The sequence below is a fragment of the Salvelinus fontinalis genome, chromosome 30 (assembly GCF_029448725.1).
Source record: "Salvelinus fontinalis isolate EN_2023a chromosome 30, ASM2944872v1, whole genome shotgun sequence".
NCBI lineage: Eukaryota > Metazoa > Chordata > Actinopteri > Salmoniformes > Salmonidae > Salvelinus > Salvelinus fontinalis.
Genome location: NC_074694.1, coordinates 40,639,256 through 40,660,662, shown reverse-complemented (window position 1 = coordinate 40,660,662; position 21,407 = coordinate 40,639,256). Strand labels below are relative to the sequence as shown.

Genomic DNA, 21,407 nt, shown 5'->3' with positions numbered 1-21,407 from the left:
CAAAAACAGGTTTCTAGAAATAAAAAACTGATATACCTTATTTACATAAGTATTCAGAACCTTTGCTATGAGACACGAATTGAGCTCAGGTGCATCCTGTTTCCATTGATCATCCTTGAGATGTTTCTATAACTTGATTGGAGTCCACCGGTGGTAAATTCAATTGATTGGACATGATTTGGAAAGACACACACCTCTCTATATAAGGTCCCACAGTTGACAGTGTATGTCAGAGCAAAAACCAAGCCATGAGATCAGAGGAATTTTCTGTGAGCTCTTAGACAGGATTGTGTCCAGGCACAGATCTGGGAAAGGGTACCAAAAAATGTCTGCAGTATTGAAGGTCCCCAAGATCACAGTGGTCTCCATCATTCTTAAATGGAAGAAGTTTGGAACCACCAAGACTCTTCCTAGAGCTCACCGCCCAGACAAACTGAGTAATCGGTGGAAAAGGGAGGTGACCAAGAACACGATGGTCACTCTGATAGAGCTACAGAGTTCCTCTGTGGAGATGGGAGAACCTTCCAGAAGGACAACCATCTCTGCAGCACTCCACCAATCAGCCCTTTATGGTAGAGTGGCCAGACGGAAGCCACTCCTCAGTAAAAGGCACATGACATGCTGCTTGGAGTTTGCCAAAAGGCAACTAAAGACTCTCAGACCATGAGAAACAAGATTATCTGGTCTGATGAAACCAAGATGAAACTCTTTGGCCTGAATGCCGAGTGTCACATCTGGAGGAAACCTGGTACCATCCCTACGGTGAAGCATGGTGGTGGCAGCATCATGCTGTGGGGATGTTTGTCAGTGGCAGGGACTGGGAGACTAGTCAGGATCGAGGCAAAGATGAACGGAGCAGAGTACAGAGAGAGCTCAGGACCTTAGACTGGAGCGAAGGTACACCTTCCAACAGGACAACGACCCTAAGCACACAGCCAAGACAACGTAGCAATGGCTTCCGGACAAGTCTCTGAATGTCCTTGAGTGGGCCAGCCAGAGCCCAGACTTGAACCCGATCAAACATCTTTGGAGAGACCTGAAATTATTTGTGCAGCAACCCTCCCCATGCAACCTGACAGAGCTTGAGAGAATCTCAAAAAGAAACTCCTCAAATACAGGTGTGCCAAGCTTGTAGCGCCAAGCTTGTAGTGTCATACCCAAGAAGACTCGATGCTGTCATGTGGCCTGCTGGAGGTCATTTTGCAGGGCTCTGGCAGTGCTCCTCCTGCTCAAAGGCGGAGGTAGCGGTCCTGCTGCTGGGTTGTTGCCCTCCTACGGCCTCCTCCACGTCTCCTGATGTACTGGCCTGTCTCCTGGTAGCGCCTCCATACTCTGGAAACTACGCTGAGAGACACAGCAAACCTTCTTGCCACAGCTCGCATTGATGTGCCATCCTGGATGAGCTGCACTACCTGAGCCACTTGTGTGGGTTGTAGACTCCGTCTCATGCTACCACTAGAGTGAGAGCACCGCCAGCATTCAAAAGTGACCAAAACATCAGCCAGGAAGCATAGGAACTGAGAAGTGGTCTGTGGTCACCACCTGCAGAATCACTCCTTTATTGGGGGTGTCTTGCTAATTGCCTATAATTTCCACCTTTTGTCTATTCCATTTGCACAACAGCATGTGAAATTTATTGTCAATCAGTGTTGCTTCCTAAGTGGACAGTTTGATTTCACAGAAGTGTGATTGACTTGGAGTTACATTGTGTTGTTTAAGTGTTCCCTTTATTTTTTTGAGCAGTGTATATAAATTAGCAACAAAAAAAATTCAACTGTTTTTGCGTTGTCATTATGGGGTATTATGTTTAGATTGATGAGGGAAAAAAACTATTTTATCAATTTTACAATAAGGCTGTAACGTAACAAAATGTGGAAAAAGTCAAGGGGTCTGAATACTTTCCAAATGCAATGTATTACTGGTGATTTCTATCCTTTGGTGGTCAAATTTTTCTTTTTAATTCAAATCAAAGTTTATTTGTCACGTTTGCCGAATACAACAGGTGTAGACCTTACAGTCTCTAACCAACAGTGCAAGAAAAGGTATTAGATGGACAATAGGTAAGTAAAGAAATAAAAACAACAGTAAAAAAGACAGTGAGAAATAACAGTGGCGAGGTTATATACAGTAGCGAGGCTATAACGGTAGCAAGGCTATATACAGGCACCGGTTAGTCAGGCTGATTGAGGTAGTATGTACATGTAGATATGGTTAAAGTGACTATGCATATATGTTAAACAGAGAGTAGCACTAGCGTAAAAGAGGGGTTGGCGGGTGGTGGGTGGCGGGACACAATGCAGATAGCCCGGTTAGCCAATGTGTGGGGGCACTGGTTGGTCGGGCCAATTGAGGTAGTATATACATGAATGTATAGTTAAAGTGACTATGCAGATATGATAAACAGAGAGTAGCAGCTGCGTAAAAGAGGGGTTGGGGGGGGGCACACAATTCAAATAGTCCAGGTAGCCATTTGATTGCCTGTTCAGGAGTCTTATGGCTTAGGGGTAAAAACTGTTGAGAAGCCTTTTTGTCCTAGACTTGGCACTCCGGTACCGCTTGCCATGCGGTAGTAGAGAGAACAGTCTATGACTGGGGTGGCTGGGGTCTTTGACAATTTTTAGGGCCTTCCTCTGACACTGCCTGGTGTAGAAGTCCTGGATGGCAGGCAGTTTAGCCCCAGTGATGTACTGGGCCGTACGCACTACACTTTGTAGTGCCTTGCGGTCGGAGGCCGAGCAATTGCCGTACCAGGCAGTGATGCAACCAGTCAGGATGCTCTCGATGTTGCAGCTGTAGAACTTTTTAGTCTCCTGAGGGGGAATAGGCTTTGTCGTGCCCTCTTCACGAATGTCTTGGTGTGTTTGGACGATTCTAGTTTGTTGGTGATGTGGACACCAAGGAACTTGAAGCTCTCAACCTGCTCCACTACAGCATCGTCGATGAGAACGGGGGCGTGCTCGGTCCTCCTTTTCCTGTAGTCCACAATCATCGCCTTAGTCTTGGTGTCACGTTCCTGACCTGTTTACCCTTGTTTTTGTATTGATTTAGAATGGTCAGGGCGTGAGTTGGGTGGGTTGTCGATTTGTGATATTTTGTTGGGGTTTTTGTGTGTTCGGCCTGGTATGATTCTCAATCAGAGGCAGCTGTCAAACGTTGTCCCTGATTGAGAATCATACTTAGGCAGCCGGGGTTTCACGTGTGTTTTGTGGGTGTTTGTCTTTCGTGTTAGTATTCGTGCCACACGGGACTGTTTTTCGGTTGGATTCTATTTGTTAATTTGTTTCATTGTAGTGTTCAGTTAATTTTATAATAAATTATGGACACTTTCCACTCTGCGTCTTGGTCCGATCCCTACACCTCCTCTTCAGACGAAGAGGAGGAAATCTGCCGTTACACTTGGTTATGTTGCAGGATAGGTTGTTATTCTGGCACCACCCGGCCAGGTCTCTGACTTCCTCCCTATAGGCTGTCTCGTCGTTGTCGGTGATCAGGCCTAGCACTGTTGTGTCGTCTGCAAACTTAATGATGGTGTTGGAGTCGTGCCTGGCAATGCAGTCGTGGGTAAACAGGGAGTACAGGAGGGGACTGAGCACGCACCCCTGAGGGGCTCCAGTTTTGAGGATCAGCGTGGCAGATGTGTTGCTACGGGTCTGTAGTCATTTAGGCAGGTTGCCTTCGTGTTCTTCGGCACAGGGACTATGATGGTCTGCTTGAAACATGTTGGTATTACAGACTCAATCAGGGACAATGTTGAACATGTCAGTAAAGACACCTGCCAGTTGGTCACCTGCCAGTTGGTCAGCACATCCATCTGGCCCCGCAGCCTGGTGAATGTTGACCTGTTTAAAGGTCTTACTCACGTCGGCTACAGAGAGCGTGATCACACAGTCATCCAGAACAGCTGATGCTCTCATGCATGCCTCAGTGTTGCTTGCCTCGAAGTGAGCATAGAAGTGATTTAGCTCGTCTGGTAGGCTCGTGTCACTGGGCAGCTCACGGCTGTGCTTCCCTTTGTAGTCTTTAATAGTTTGCAAGCCCTGCCACAAAAGACGAGCATCAGAGCCGGTGTAGTATGATTCAATCTTAGCCCTGTATTGACGCTTTGATGGTTTGTCGCAGGTCATAGCAGGATTTCTTATGAGCTTCCGGGTTAGTGTCCCACACCTTGAAAGCGGCAGCTCTACCCTTTAGCTCAGTGCGAATGTTGCCTGTAATCCATGGCTTCTGGTTGGGGTATGTACGTACAGTCACTGTGGGGACGACGTCCTCGATGCACTTATTGATAAAGCCAGTGACTGATGTGGTGTACTCCTCAATGCCATCGGAAGAACATGTTCCAGTCTGTGGTAGCAAAACAGTCCTGTAGTTTAGCACCTGCTTCATCTGAACCATCTGACCACCATCACAAATGGTGGCTTTGATCACAGTTTTGAGGTTTAGATGGCTTGATGTTCATAGCTAGCTAGTGGCATAAGCATTGTTGTGCAAATCTCTATTTACCCACCATCAACACCAACAATCTTTACAATCTTCCTCCATGTCACTGACCTTATGAATTTGTACCTGTATTCTAGCAAAGCAAAATCATAGAGAATTGGAAAACCAGACACAGCGAAGATTTGCTTTCCTCAATTTTGTTGTTGTTGTGCTTGCCCAGAACTAATGACAGGCGAAACGATGTTTCGTGAACACAAGATTTTGAAGCAAACATCTGCCCCCCACCTGATCGGTTGACAGCAGCGGTGTCCGTGTGCAATTTGCTTAAATGAGAGCAGAGCTGAACGTTTTCTATCGCGCCGCTAGAACTGGGGAAGTGGTGGAAACCCTACTTGAGTGTCAGAGGGCGTTTGTGAACATGTTTTTGACGTGCACACTTCACACTCTAATTCATTTGTTTCCTCTTCGCACACATGCTTAGTATATCAGAGGACTTTCCCTAGATCCTAGAACACAGCCAGGGCTATATTGAGTCACCGCCTTGGGCTGTCCACATGGCACCCTTACCGCCAATTGGCTATCACTTTTGAAGGAGGCGGGAGGGAGGGAGAGAGAGGCTGCCCGGATCGCTGGCACAGTTAGAAGAGGTAACTCACCGTCTCGTGTCTGTTTATGAGTGTGCCACTGGGTTGGCTTTCTGCCTAGATAGTACCGCTCCCAGCCCCTGGAACTCATATTCCCAACCTGGCTAATGTCACACACACCAACCCAGGGCTGCCCTGGCTAATGATATCACGAAAACACACACACACTGGCGGCGGGAATTCCCTTTGTGGCGTGGCTGCCCCATTCATAAAAGTGTACCTGCTGATCTGAGCGTCTGCCAATGCTCACCTAGCCTCCACTTTGTGACCATGAAATGAACACAGACACACAGATGGCAAACGCACACAGCACAGCATATGTTCACATGTGCTTACCTCCCACAGACTTCCAGTTGTTCCATCTTTTCCCATCTATAAGGATATGGGATATAGTGTGTGTGTGTGTGTGTGTGTGTTTTGGTGAATACGTGTATGTAGGTATCTGAATAGTTATGTAAATAAGGTATTTCTGTATTTTTAATACATTTATTTAATCCATTTCAGAATAGGCTGTAACGTAACAAAATGTGGAAAAAGTCAAGGGGTCTGAATACTTGCCTTCAGAAAGTATTCATACCCCATGACTATTTCCAAATTTTGCCTTATTCTAAAATGGTTTACATTTGAAACATTCCGCAGCAATCTACACACGGTACTCCATAATGACAAAGCGAAAACAGGTTATGAGAAATTTTTGCAAATATTTAAAAAATAAAAATAAGTATTACATAAGTATTCAGACCCTTTTGCTATGAGACTCGAAATTGAGTTCAGGTACTTCCTGTTTCCATCGATCATCCTTGAGATGTTTCTACAACTTGATTGGAGTCCACCTGTGCTAAATTCAATTAATTGTACATGATTTGTAAAGTTACACACCTGTCTATATAAGGTCCCACAGTTGACAGTGCATGTCAGAGCAAAAACCAAGCCATGAGGTCGAAGGAATTGTCCGTAAAGCTCTGAGAGAGGACTTTATATACCTGTTAGCAATGGGTGTGCTTGAAATAGCCAAATCCACTAATTTGAAGGTGTGTCCACATACTTTTGTATATATAGACTGAGTGCACAAAACATTAAGAACACCTTCCTAATAATGAGTTGCACCTTCCCTTTTGCCCTCAGAACAGCCTCATTTCGTCAGGGAATGTACTCCATAAGGTGTCGAAAGCTTTCCACAGTGATGTTGACTCCAATGCTTCACCCAATTGTGTCAAGTTGACTGGATGTCCTTTGAGTGGTGGACCATTATTGATACACACGGAAAACTGTTGAGTGTGAAAAACCCAGCAGCGTTGCTGTTCTTGACACAAACCGGTGTGCCTGGCATCTCTCGCCATACTCTGTTCAAAGGCACTTAAATCTTTTGTCTTGCCCGTTCACCCTCTGAATGGCACACATACACAATCCATGTCTCAATTGTCTAAACGCTTAAAAATCCTTCTCTAACCTGCCTCCCCTTCATCAACACTGATAGAAATTGATTCAATAAGTTCACCTGGTCAGTCCATATCATGGAAAGAGCAGCTGTCCTTGAACTTACCGTTCAAAAGTTTCAGGTCAGTTAGAAATGTCCTTGTTTTTGAAAGAAAAGCACATTTTCTGTCCATTAAAATAACATCAAATTGATCAGAAAAACAGCGTAGACATTGTTAATGTTGTAAATGACTATTGTAGCTGGAATTTTTTATGGAATATCTACATAGGCGTACAGAGGCCCATTATCAGCAACCATCACTCCTGTGTTCCAATGTCATGTTGTGTTAGCTAATCCAAGTTGATCATTTCAAAAGGCTAATTGATCTTTAGAAAGTTCCTCTGTCCAGTGTCTGTGTTCTTTTGCCCATCTTAATCTTTTCTTTTTATTGGCCAGTCTAAAATATGGCTTTTCCTTTGCAACTCTGCCTGGAAGGCCAACATCCCGAGTCGCGTCTTCAATGTTGACGTAGAGACTGGAGTTTTGCCGGGCTGTTCTGTGAAGGGAGTAGTACACATCGTTGCGCGAGATCTTCAGTTTCTTGGTAATTTCTCACATGGAATAGCCTCCATTTCTCAGAACAAGAATAGGCTGACGAGTTTCAGAAGAAAGTTCTTTGTTTCTGGCCATTTTGAGCTTGTAATCAAACCCACAAATGCTGGTGCTCCAGATACTCAACTAGTCTAAAGAAGGCCAGTTGTATTGCTTCTTTAATCAGGACAACAGTTTTCAGCTGTGCTAACATAATTGCAAAAGGGTTTTCAATTTTTCAGTTATTTGACCTTTATTTAACCAGGCAAGACAGTTAGGAACCAATTCTTATTTTCAATGACGGCCTATGAACAGTGGGTTAACTGCCCTGTTAAGGGGCAGAACGACAGATTTTTACCTTGTCAGCTCAGGGATTCAATCTTGCAACCTTTCAGTTACTAGTCCAACACTCTAACCACTAGGCTACCTGCCGCAAGCCGATCAATTATCCTTTTGAAATGATAAACTTGGATTAGCTAACACAACGTGACATTGGAACACAGGAGTGATGGTTGCTGATAATGGGCCTCCTTATGCCTAAGTAGATATTCCATTTTAAAAATCGTCCATTTCCAGCTACCAAAGTAATTTACAATATTAACAATGTCTACACTCTATTTCTGATCAAGTTTATGTTATTTTAATGGACAAAAAATTTGCTTTTCTTTCAAAAACAAGGACATTTCTAAGTGACCCGAAACTTTTGAACAATAGCGTATCTACAGTTGAAGTCGGAAGTTTAAATACACCTTAGCCAAATACATTTAAACTCAGTTTTTCACAATTCCTGACATTTATTCCTAGTACAAATTCCCTGTCTTATGTCAGTTAGGATCCCCACTTTATTTAAAGAACGTGAAATGTCATAATAATAGTAGAGACAATTATTAGTTTCATCTTTTATTTCTATCATCATATTCCCAGTGGGTCAGAAGTTCACATACACTCAATTAGTATTTGGTAGCATTGCCTTTAAATTGTTTAACTTGGGTCAAACGTTTTGGGTAGCCTTCCACAAGATTCCAACATTCCTCCATTCCTCCTGCCCGAGCTGGTGTAGGTTTGTAGGTCTGCCCACAAATTTTCTATGGGATTGAGGTCAGGGCTTTGTGATGGCCACTCCAATACCTTGACTTTGTTGTCCTTAAACTATTTTGCTACAACTTTGGAAGTATGCTTGGGGTCAATGTCCATTTGGAAGACCCATTTGCGACCAAGCTTGAACTTCCTGACTGATGTCTTGAGATGTTGCTTCAATTTATCCACGTCATTTTCCTGCCTCATGATGCCATCTATTTTCCTACTTCAACTGTATATATATATATATATATATATATATATATATATATATATATATATATATATATATATATATATATATATATAGTCTTTGTATCTCAAAATCATTGTAATGTGGTTAACCTTAAAAATCTAAATGAAAATGATTGAAATCTAAGAGATGAAATTCAACCAGAGAGTGCCCTTTGTGGGAAAAGGCTGTGGGAAAAGGCTGCACTTAACCGTTTCGCTTGAATTGGATTGATTCTAGTGCAACAGTCAAGTGAGGCTTTTCGAGCTGTCATGTGACCGAATGCTGCAGACAATGCATTCACGGGTCACTAGGAGGAGTTTTGCTTTCTGATGAAAAGAGAATACCCTGCCTTCTCCCTCAGAGCATTAACACTCATGGTACCCTTCGCCAGCTCATTTCTGTGTGAAGCTTGATTCAGCAGTGCTCTCGTCTGCATTGAAACCAAATATCGATCCAGGTTGGATGTGAAAGCAGAGATGAGGTGCGCACTGTTAACCACGCCCCCTGACTTTGAGAATCTCCGATGCGACATGCGTCAAGTACACCCATCTCATTAGTGATGCTGAGATAGGAGACATTATGTCAGTCTGATTCGCAATTGACTCTCATAGCCCCAAACATTTGCTGTGAATTACATTTCCGTTTTTCCACATGGTAAGTTTGTGAACCGCTGAACTAGTCAGTGACTACTTTTTCTCTCTCACCATCCCGTGTCACACACACACACACACACACACCGGTCCCTGCCCATCCCCCATCCTACTGCAATCTCTCCCGAGGTCATGCAGTCTGCCCAGCAAGCAAGTGTCCAAGTTTAAACAAAGTCAAAAATATATTCATTTTTTTTGTTGACTATCTGGATCTCCAACATGTTTTTCTTTTTCAAATGCCCTTCCCTAAAATAAACTCACAGTTGTCGGCCAGACAGTGGGATTGTTTGTGTTGAAACTTCAGAGGAACTCTCTCTCTCTCTCTGTCTCTCTCTCTGTCTCTCTCTCTGTCTCTCTCTCTGTCTCTCTCTCTGTCTCTCTGTCTCTCTCTCTGTCTCTCTCTCTGTCTCTCTCTCTGTCTCTCTCTCTGTCTGTCTCTCTGTCTCTCTGTCTCTCTCTCTCTCTCTCTCTCTGTCTCTCTCTCCGTCTCTCTCTCTGTCTCTCTCTCTGTCTCTCTCTCTGTCTCTCTCTCTGTCTCTCTCTCTCTCTGTCTCTCTGTCTCTCTGTCTGTGTGTCTGTGTGTGTGTGTGTGTGGCAAGATAGGCAGCAGTACAAGTATGTAGTCATTCCCCGAGTGTAGTTCGCTACAATTAGACATTTCCAGTTGCCATTCGGAAATGAAGAATTAGAGAGGTGGGAAGTTGCCATATGTATATATAAAAAAAACAGAGCATTAACAAACTCAGAACAGAAAGTGTGTTTTCACACCGTGTGTTTCCGTTAAGGTGGGCTGGGGGAACATTAACCTTATGTCAAGGGGTTGGTTGGGTTTGGGATGAAAAATATGTTGTGCTCAATCAAGTCAGTGACCTGAAAGAGGGATGCGGACCTGTATCATTCCAAATCCCTTTTATTTCCCTCTTGGAAGTACCCAGGCTTGCGAGTGTTGATAGCTCTACCTTAAAAAAAATAAAAATAAAAACAGGAAGGGAAGGGGGGAAAAAAACGGTGGAATTTGTTTTCTAACCACTAGTCACATTCTTGGCAGGGTCTTAATTTGTCTATGCCAAAAACAGGCTGAAATGGGGAGGGAGGAGTGGGGAAAGGGAGGAGAGAGAGAGAGAAGGCGGGGATAGAATGGGGGATATAGGGCAGGCCTATAATGTTTACATCTGTGCATTTTCCCATTTACCCTGTATATTGACCCCATTTAGCCCTATGCATTTACCTCAACTACCCTGACTACCATTGTCTACGTAAACCCCTTTGTTAATAATCCTCCCATACTGCCCCTACACTCCTGTGTGTTGAATCCTACAACTCGTCTATCCGTCACCCACTCCTGCCTGCCATCTGAAGCCCTCCACTTGCACACACACACACACACACACACACAACAAGCCCCACAACTGCCAGTCTCAGTATTTCATATCAGTCCCAGTGCCCCTCTCTGTATCTCCCTGAGACAGCTGCCCCTGTCTGTCTTTCAAGTAAGAGAAAGTTGGTCCTAGATACTGATCTAATGTCAGTTTTAACCTCCCCCCTTCTCCCTTAAACTAACTGTCCAATGAAATCTCACTTTTAAAAGTTAATTTTCTGTTAATTCATTCCAAAATAATATTGTTGACTCATCCTATGCTCAAATTTTTGGCCAAAGCATAAATTGGAGAAAAAAAATCCCAACTCCTTAGCGCACACATGCGCAGACACACACACACACACACACACACACACATACACACACACACACACACACACACACACACACACACACACACACACACACACACACACACACACACACACACACACACACACACACACACACACACACACACACACACACACACAGTACCAGGAGTGTGCAAAGCTTTCATCAGGACAAAGGGTGGCTACTGTGAAGAATCTCAAATATAAAACATATTTTGATTTGTTTAACACTTTTTTGGTTACTACATGATTTTTATTTTATAGTTTTGATGTCTTCACTAATATTCTACAATGTAGAAAATAGTAAAAATAAAGAAAAACCCTGGAATGAGTAGGCGTGTCCAAACTTGTGACTGGTACTGTACATTCACGCTCACACACATCACAACTACTAGACTCTTATTATAATTTCTAAATACTGCACAATTTAAACACTCCCCCCTCCCCCGGGGGATTTTTTGCTCTGGGGCCAAGAGTTTTTCCTGATCTAGTAACCTGATAGGGTATGACAGAGATGAATCAGTTGTAAAAGGTTTTATATGGGCTGTGATGGGACCGTAGTTTTTCTAATCAGGTCACTTGGTTTTAGAAAACTCCTGGAAAAACTCCTGCCTTTTATTTCTTCTCATTTCTGCAGACAGATTAGTCTTCTCTTTTTAAGCAGTAGGCATTTGCTTTCCAAACGACGTTTTTCCTGTGATTGCATTTCAACACTTTGCGAAAGACCGACACAACCATGGACGTAGAATCCATACAATGGGCGTGCCCATTCATGTCTTGGACTGCCAGCCATTGCAAGTGTACCCACGAGTTTCCCAGTCAAACTGACACGGTTACAGGTGGCAAGATGACTATTTTCATGGCCGCAGCGCTACAAACAACAGCCTACTCAGAGCGCGGAGAGAGAGTGTGGCTTGGAGGATGGATAAGACGTTTCGGGATAATCGCAGCAAGTCTATTTAAATATAAAAAGTTGTAACATGGGGACATAAAACTAAAGCTGGGGGGGGCACAAGTTTCAATTGAGCGGGCAATGTCCCTCTCCTACGAAGGATGAAAACATTGTCAAACTGCAGCAACCCTGTACTTGTTCACATGAATTATCTTTTAAACTAGACTATCAGGGGGGTTTTCCTTTACGCAGATACAGAGACACCCACGTAGAACCCACAGGGCTGAGCATCATTTATGCGGATTTGCATCGTGTAGGCCTGTGCAACTGCAATTAAAAAGTTACCCACACAGTCTGTCTAGTTATGTCATCACTGTTGTGATTCATTCCAGTTTATCATTTTGGATTGAAAACGTCTAGGTAGCCTAGCATGCCCGAGTTTCGTTAAACTTTGATCACATCCCTTGTCTCATCGCGCACCAGCGACTCCTGTGGCGGGCCGGGCGCAGTGCACGCTAACCAAGGTCGCCAGGTGCACGGTGTTTCCTCCGACACATTGGTGCGGCTGGCTTCCGGGTTGGAGGCGCGCTGTGTTAAGAAGCAGTGCGGCTTGGTTGGGTTGTGTTTCGGAGGACGCATGGCTTTCGACCTTCGTCTCTCCCGAGCCCGTACGGGAGTTGTAGCGATGAGACAAGATAGTAACTACTAACAATTGGATACCACGAAATTGGGGAGAAAAAGAGGGTAAAAATGAAAATAAAATAAAAATTAAAAATAACTTTGATCACATCCTCATTCTTCTCCTAACACAAATAAATGGGCTATAAATATGTAACGTTACCACTTTGTTTACCCTGGCCAGAGGGGTACAAGGCGCATAAGCTATATGCAGCTGCGGTTATCAGTAGCCTGCCCAACAGTTGATCAGAGTGAAAAATCTTCTCTTGTTCATCCCATACAACAAGTCAGATCGCTCATGTTTAAGAATAGGCTGCTGCAACATTTCTGTATGGAGTTTTGACGTGTGTCATGTTTGCTAAATAAATACCAGAGGAAAGTGGAGAGCGCACTTTGCTAGAGCGCGCAACCTGTGATTTCTGTGAATCTGATCCAAATAAATCTGGTCAAAACACACACACAACTGGGCCTCCCGAGTGGCGCAGCGGTCTAACTCCCAACGTCGCAGTGTTGCGGCGTCACTACAGCCTGGGGTTCGATCATGTTTCGGGACGACGCATGACTCAACCTTCGCCTCTTCCGAACCCGTTGGGGAGTTGCAACGATGAGACGTAATTGGATCGCAATTGAATCTCACAAAATTGGGGAGAAAATTACTATTATAATTGTTTTTTTAATCAATAGAAAAAACACAAAGAACTTTCAGAAGGAACTCTGGAAACAATGGACGGTTACTTTAATGTTGAAGGTTAGAATTCAGGGACGTGTAAGCTGATCCTGGATCTGTACACAAAAGCTAGTTTTAACTGGATCATATTCTCTATCTACCCTTAGAATACCCTCACGTCCTCTCTCTAACCCCCACAAGCCCCTCTGTTGTTAGGGATAAAAGGTCCCTTATTACTCTATGGGATTTGGGGCTCCGTTATGCCTCAGGGGCTTTGCTGCAATGTTGTTTCAAAATGTGAAACATTTCGCCTAGTATTACGGAGTGGTGAAAGAGACAGGTCTCGGAGAAGTTTGAGCTTCCTAAGGGTTTCGTTTATTTGTCTATTCATCATCGTTTTTCAAAAGGATCAAATAAAAGAGGAAAACAGATCAGCGAGAGAACAGAGAAGAGGAGAGGAGAGGGGAGGGGGAGAGGGAGCGATAGAGGGAGACTGATTGATTACAGAAAATATGAAATATGAGATAGATATGTCTGAACAAAGACCGAGAGAGAGAGCGATTGAACATGGTTCCAAGAGGCCCCTACCCTGCCCTGCATACTGTACCTAGGGTTGAGCTTCTGCAGCACATCCCATATGCCCTCACAATACACACTTTTTAACAACTGGTCCCAGGTCAACTATATTAATTACTAATAATTGTTAGGGTCCCCAGTGGGAGTATGGAAATCTGACACACACAAACACAAAGAGGTTTTCTCTCTCTGCCTTAAGGTGGTGATAACACTGAGACGCGTGCATTATTACACACTAATATCAGTATGGTCTATACCGCCTTTAGCAATGGTGGCTCAATGCATTGATGAACACTAGCTTCACCAACTGTAACAAGGCCACGCAAATTAGGATGAATCAGATATACACTTGGAAAAGAGGAGTCTTAGGAGACTTCAACTGATCGCACTGCAGCAGACCGAGCAACAGCAGTGTCCACCCCCCCCCCCCCCCCCCCCCCCAATAAAGAACAGAGAGACATCAATCATATTGGTGGGAACTAAAATAAAATAAAAAAGGGATGTTTCATTGATATAGAGGCAGCTCCACACGCCGACATCATACCGTTCACTAGTTATCATTTTTTTTAAATGCGTTTTAAAGTTGCCATTTTATAGTGTGCCAATTAAAGGAGTGCAGCTCTGGGGCCGAGGCTAGATTCTCAAGCCCCAATTAAAAGTTGGAGGGTTGATTTCAGTGGAGAGGGAAACAAGGTGCACAAGATCAGACCATGTGAGAGAGTGACTGGAGAAATCGCTTGGCTCACATTGCTGAGATGCAGATGTTGGATCTTAATATGACCCATTTCGTCGCAGGAGGAAAATAATCCTGCATCGGGAGGATTTAAATGAACATTGAATATTTAGAATCGCCTCCAGGGGGCAGCTGGAAGCGGTGTTTGTAGGCTATACAATACAGTACCGTTCCTAGGAGGATATGGTTTGGGGAAGGCTCTGCAAATCGACCTCAAAAAGAAAACACTCACTTGAATTCCCCCCCCCCCCCTTACTAGCTCTGACCTTTCTGATAGCTACTTTATGAAGGAAAAATTTACTTACTATGACTGTGATGTGGTTGTCCCACAGCTACACTATATATACAAAAGTACAGTATGTGGACACCTCTTCAAATAGTGGATTGGGCTATTTCAGCCACACCCGGTGCTGACAGGTGTATAAAATGGAGCACACAGCCATGTAATCTCCATAGACAAACATTGGCAGTAGTATGGCCTTACTGAAGAACTCAATGACTTTCAACGTGGCACCGTCATAGGATGCCACCTTTCCGCCGAGAGCTGAAGCGTGTAGGGCGTAAAAATTGTCTGTCCTCGGTTGCAACGCTCACTACCAAGTTCCAAACTGCCTCTGAAAGCGACATCAGCACAATAATTGTTTGTCGGGAGCTTCATAAAATGGGTTTCCATGGCCAAGCAGCCTAAGACATACAAACTATTATGACACTCACAAGCGACTTGGGACGGGTCTGAAGCCGGTACAGCCAATCTGCCAACATCTGTCTGTAGCGTCCGAACCGTTTGGGCTACACACTAATATGACCCCTCTGTGGAAAGGTGAGACTCTAACGAACATGTTGGTTGTTTTACTCTAGGATGCACCACAGGACCAGTTTAAAAAAAATATGGATGTATATATGGAGACTGTTTAGTGCCAAAAAGGGGTTCAAAAAAATATCTGGATATGTCTTATCTCTCATATTTAGGACAGACATTTTTTTTTACAAATGTTAAAAATGTTCTTCCACTTTGACATTACAGAGTATTTTGTGTGGATCGTTGACAACAAAATACAATTAAATCCCTTTTAATCACACTTTGTAACACAACAACATGTAGAAAAAGTCACGGGGTGTGTGCAATAGCCACCTGAAACCCTTAAATCTGTTATTCAGCATTTCCTGTTATTGGTCTGTAAGCCCTGAGAACTAAGTTCATTTTCTCTCCTCACGTCAACCAACAGTAACCTAATTCAAGCTCCCTCCTCACCTCTCATCAACTCTATCTTCCTCTCTTTTTCTTGCTCCCCTTCTCCTTGTCTCCCCCTTCTCTCTCTCTTACTGTATTTTCCGAGGAAAGTGTAGAATTACTGTATGCTGTACTCTCTCTCTCTTTCTCTCTCCCCAACCCCTTATCGCTCTCTTTCTTTCTCTCTCGTTCGCTCTCTCTCTCTCTTCTCCCCCAACCCCTCATCTCTCTCTTTCTTTCTTTCTCTCTCGCTCTCTCTCTCTTCTCCCCCTTCCTTCCTCCCTTCTCTCCCTCCCATCCTTTCTCTCTCGCTCTCTCTTTCTCTCTCTAGAACAGATATTAAAACGAGCTTCAGTGGGGCTGAACTGTTTGATAGCCTGTTGCTTTATGGGGTTGACCTTGGCTATAGGGAGAACTCTGCATACGCACGGGTGCTTGGAGAGGGTGCGGGCAAGGTTACAGCACTGATGAAACTAGAGATGAGCTAGTGATAGAAAACAAATTGACACCCTGCATAGAGGGAAAATGGCACCTCATAAATAGACAAAATACCATTTCTATAGCCAAACGTATCTGTTGGAGCGTGTTTGGAGATTTAACTGATTTCAACATTCGTACACTTCAAAACCTGGCTGCATTATTTGTCTCCCTTTGACTGTAACACAATGAGTCCCTTTATCCTCTTCGCTGTTTTGTCGCCGAGGACAAATTGTTCCAACAGCCACAGGCAGCAGCAGCACGAGAGATAGCTCTGTCAATGGATCGGATGAGAGAGAGAGAGGGAGGTTTGTTTATGTGTGGCTGAAGGCCACTCTATTCGTTTTCATGTGATAGGCCTTCTGGTGATTCTGTGTCATTACTGTCCAAGTTTTTTTTTTTTTTTTTTACACCACAGTTTGTCCTCACATTTGTGGTGTAGTGTCGCGGAAGGCTCTATGACAACGCAGCTCTTATGTGCTGTGCTGGATTCTGTGTGTGTGTGTGTGTGTCTCGTGTTACCAGTTCCGAACAAAGACATGCTATGTGAGGTGAGGTTATAGGCCAGCTGAGCATGTGTTAATACAAAATATACCAGTTCACCATAATATTACCCCACCACTGCACAAGATGATGGTATACTGTAGTGCCTTGAAACACCCTTGAACTCCCTGTAGAATATAAAATATCCAACATGAGGTCATTGTGCCATTATGTCCACGGGGGCATATGGTTAAGCTACTAGCATTCTCTATCACGGTCATGGCACCACGTAGGAGACCACCTTGTTTTCTCACATGATGCCGTAGTTAAACGCTTGTGTTCATAGTAAATAGAAGAGGTGGGACCAAGTCATTGTTTTACAAGTCACAAGTAAGTCTCAAGTCTTAGCACTCAAGTCCCAAGTCAAGTCCCAAGTTAAGACAGGCAAATTCGAGTCAAGTCTCAAGTCAAGTCTCAAGTCCTAAACTTTTGAGTTTCGAGTCCTAAACAAGTCATAAAGTGCTCTTCACCAAATGTAATACCATTTCATATTTTTAACAAGAGTAGTAATTAGTATATTACATTTACGCAAATCATGAATGCTTTAAAAAATGTCGATATATTTATTACTTTCCAAATAAACGTTATATTTCTATGGAAATACATGGGTAGCCATGAGAAAGACCCTCCCCAATAGTGATCGACTATCGAGGATCGCTATGGGGCGCAATCGGGCTGTCACGGACGTGTGGAGAGACGGACCAAGGCACAGCGTGCTCTGAGTTCCACATATTTTATTAAGTGAAACTTTTAATAAAACAAATAAAGAAACAACGAAACGTAACATAAGTGGTGCAACTAGCACACACACAAACAATATCCCACAAAACACAGGTCGGAAAAAGGCTACCTAAACATGATCCCCAATTAGAGGAAACGATTACCAGCTGTCTCTAATTGGGAACCATACCAAGCACACCAACCTAAAAATATGAAAACTAGAACACCCCCTTAGTCACGCTCTGACCTCAACACCATAGAGAACCAAGGGCTCTCTATGGTCAGGGCGTGACACGGGCGATGTAGGCTTGTACACAATCGCACAACCTTAACACACACACACACACTCTCTGTGTGGTTACAGTAGGCTAACGTATGTCAATGGTTTTAGGAACAGCAATAGCATCAGGCAGGATTTAGGCTACCAACTGCCTAGCCAGTTGTAGATCAATCTTGGGTGCAATGATCACGTTCCCGCATTGACTGACTGTGTGGAGGCTCCTTAATTTAATGTTACGTTAGCCTACATGCTACACTAGCAAAGTTATAAAAAATATAGCTGTCAGCTATATTACCCCCGACTTACCGTTCTTTGTGCAGATTCAAATGTCGAATAAAAGTTGGAATTGTTGCGCCACCGTCTGTAGTTTTCTTCCCGCATGTTTTGCAAATTGCAATCCGGTTTTTGTTGATACAGCGTCATCTTTATATCATCTTTCCAAGGGCTCCATCTGAATTCACTTGCCGACGTTCCTCTGCACTGCCATGCACAACTTTTTCTCAGCTGGCACAATTTTATTGGCTGCTGTCCAATTCAAAATGTAATCCGTTAAATGAAGAGTTGATGCGCTGCAGACTTTTTTTAATAGCATCATTTTAAATATTTGGCTTGGGGAGGGTATCAAGTCAGGTCGAGTCAAAAGGCTCAAGTCCAAGTCAAGTCATGAGTCATTGGTGGTAAAGTCAAAGTCGAGTTGCAAGTCATCATATTTGTGACTCGAGTCTGACTCGAGTCCAAGTCATGTGACTCGAGTCCACACCTCTGGTAAACAGTCATGCTAACATGACTGTAAAATAAATGTAATGATTTTTGTGTACATTTACAGTAAGAGAATATCCATACACCAACTAATTAATTTTCAAGTTAAATATTTTTTAAAATAAATATATGAAAAATATTCAGCCACTCTTGGAGGAAAACAGAATACAGTGAAGACATAGTGGGTTTATTTTTCTTTAAAAAAAAAACACTTTCCAGCTTTAAAATCAATCAATGTGCTATGAAATAGAACACAGCAAGCTTGGAGATTTTCATGAAGCAATGTAGTAAAGTGTATTCCGGTGGTCCATTTAAAAGCACAGCTTTTCAACTCACACTATTATGTGGAAATTACGTGTTACCACTATTATACCGCAGATTGACTAACAACAATCTGATGCTCGCAATCCCTCTGTTTGGGATTAGAAAGGCATTGAACTAGTGATTAGGGGAGGAAGAATAGAACCGAGGGAAGAGGTCAGAATGGTTGAATAAGGGAGGAACCCACCAAGTCTCCACACTAAATCCTAACTAAATGTATCCTATCCTCTCATTGACAGATCTTGTCCGGTCCAGTCCATTCGTCAGTCCCAGGGCCAGCACAGGGGGGTCGCTCCGGAGGCCAGAGCCCATCCGGACCGGGACCCTGTGATGTCGCACTGACTGACCCCCCTATCTGCGAATGACCAGCAAGCATCTGAGGGTGGGGCCCGCCTCAGTCTCGCATGATTGGCTGCTGGATGGAATTAAGGTGAATGGAACACATGCCCAAGGAGCAGGACCCTAACCTATCAGAGGGAGAAGAGAAACTGTGAGTCCCGCACCCTACTTCCTAGTCTCAACCCGACAGGCTATGACCCTGCCGCTAACATCACGCGTGAATAGGTATCACATGGTCTTATCATTTTGGAGCTCGTCTGAGGAAAGTGTAGAATTACTGTGTGTTTTACCTTTTTGTTTTGACAGTTTGCTCTCCGGTTTCTCTCTCTCGCTGTGCTTCTCGACTATGCTAGTATTTATTTTCTCTCATCCATCTCTTCCCTCTCTCCCGGCTCCCTCTATTTCTTCTCTCCGTTTCCATCTCTCTCTGCCTTTCCACTTTCTTTACTGTCTGCAAGTTAAAACAGCTCCAAAAAGTGATCTTGTTTTCTAAGAAACCTGTAAATGAGGCCTCCAGGCTTCCCAACCCTGAACACTTGTGAGTGTGTAACTGCAACTTACAAACTGTACCGCTCAAAGTCGTCTGCCCTACACGAACATAGGCTGTTTCCCCATTCATCATTAATTAAAACACAACATCAGTGAAATGGAAGCTCCTCTGTCTCAACCAGTCAGGCTGTGGCAGAGTGGAATGGGGATTTTTATCAAAGAGAAACCTGCTCTTGCTCAAAGGGCACAACTATCAGTCAATCTGATATGCCTCGGAGCGATTGGAGGCACAGCTCCACCTGGCTAGGTTAGAATGATATCACATTCTGGTAGCGTAGCCTATAGTTTCATATTGTTGATAGTGATGATGTTTGTGTTCTGTTACTTTTGTGTTTATGTACACACAATACCCTATAATGACAAAAAAAATTGCAATTTTTACAAATAAAAAACGGAATATTACATTTACATAAGTATTCAGATCCTTTACTCAGTACTTTGTTGAAGCACCTTTGGCAGCGATAACAGCCTCAAGTCTTCTTGGGTATGACGCTACAAGCTTGCCATACCTGTATTTGTGGAGTTTCTCCCATTCTTCTCTGCAGATCCTCTCAAGCTCTGTCAGGTTGGACGGGGTGTGTCGCTGCACAGATATTTTCAGGTCTCTCCATAGATGTTCGATCAGGTTGTCCGAATCGGGTTGTCCGAAGCCAACCCCTCTGCATTGTCTTGGCTGTGTGCTTAGGGTTGTTGTACTGTTTGAAGGTGAACCTTGGCCCCAGTCTGAGGTACTGAGCACTCCCTTTAAGAATGATGGAGGCCACCGTGTTCTTGGGGACCTTCAATGCTGGTACCCTTCCCCAGCTATGTGCCTTGACACAATCCTGTCTCTGAGCTCTACGGACAATTCCTTCGACCTCGTGGTTTGGTTTTTGCTCTGACATGCACTGTCAACTATGGGACCTTAGATAGACAGGTGTGTGCCTTTCTAAATCATGTTCAATCAATTGAATTTACCACAGGTGGACTCCAATCAAGTTGTAGAAACTACTCAAGTATGATCAATAGAAACAGGATGTCCCCAAGCTCAATCTTGAGTCTCATAGTAAAGGGTCTGAATACTAATGTAAATAAGGTATTTCTGTTTTTTATTTTTTTATAACTTTGCAAATATTTCTAAGAGCCTGTTTTTGTATTGTCATTATGGGGTATTGTGTGTAGATTGATGAGGGGAAAAAGTATTTAATTTCTTTGAAAATAAGGCTGTAACGTAACAAAATGTGGAGAAAGTCAAGGGGTCTGAATACTTTCAGAATGCACTGTACTCTGCCAATTCCACTCCCCCATATCCCAATTTGTGCCACCCATAAGTGAAAATCTACATGCCAAATATAGACCATATATCGTGTTCATTACAGGTCATAGAAAAGAGTCGAAGCTCTGAACTCCGTTCAGACCCCAGTCCTGCCTGCAGGTTATGGAATAACTTTTAGTATTTTTCCAGTAGGTTTCCTCAAGGAGAATGCCTCTACTTCTAGCATGTTGATGTTTATTGTCATGAGTCTTGACCTGGAGGCAGAACTGAGCAATTTCCCCTTATATAGTCCAACTACAAAGTCAAAATTGGCTATATTGTAAAAATTCAAGACAACAAAAATGTGGTCTTTGGTCTTAATTTAAGGTTAGGGTTAGGCATTAAGGTTAGCAGTGTGGTTAAGGTTAGCTTTAACATGTGATTTTATGACTGTAGCTGTGCCAGCTGGTGACCATTCTGCAGAGCTGCCTCCAGAATAATTAACACAGCGACATATTGGCGTTTTTCAACGCTAATCTGCCCACTTCTCTGTCAAAGATAATAAAACAAAAACACTATAATAAATACCACAGTAATGTCCGCAGAAACACTACAGTAAATGCTACAGTATACTACAGTCCTCAAAA

General features: G+C 43.5%; 1 protein-coding gene across 2 annotated transcripts in view; it reads left to right on the top strand.

The window, feature by feature from the left end:
- LOC129829223 (thyroid hormone receptor alpha-like) overlaps positions 1–21,407 on the top strand; it is a 192,632-nt gene that overhangs the window by 119,876 nt on the left and 51,349 nt on the right. For both annotated transcript variants that reach the window (XM_055890886.1, XM_055890884.1), the window contains exon 3: positions 18,878–19,128. In XM_055890886.1, coding sequence (XP_055746861.1) covers positions 19,073–19,128 — 56 coding nt within the window. In that variant the 5' untranslated portion in view covers positions 18,878–19,072. The remainder of the gene's footprint in view (positions 1–18,877; positions 19,129–21,407) is intronic.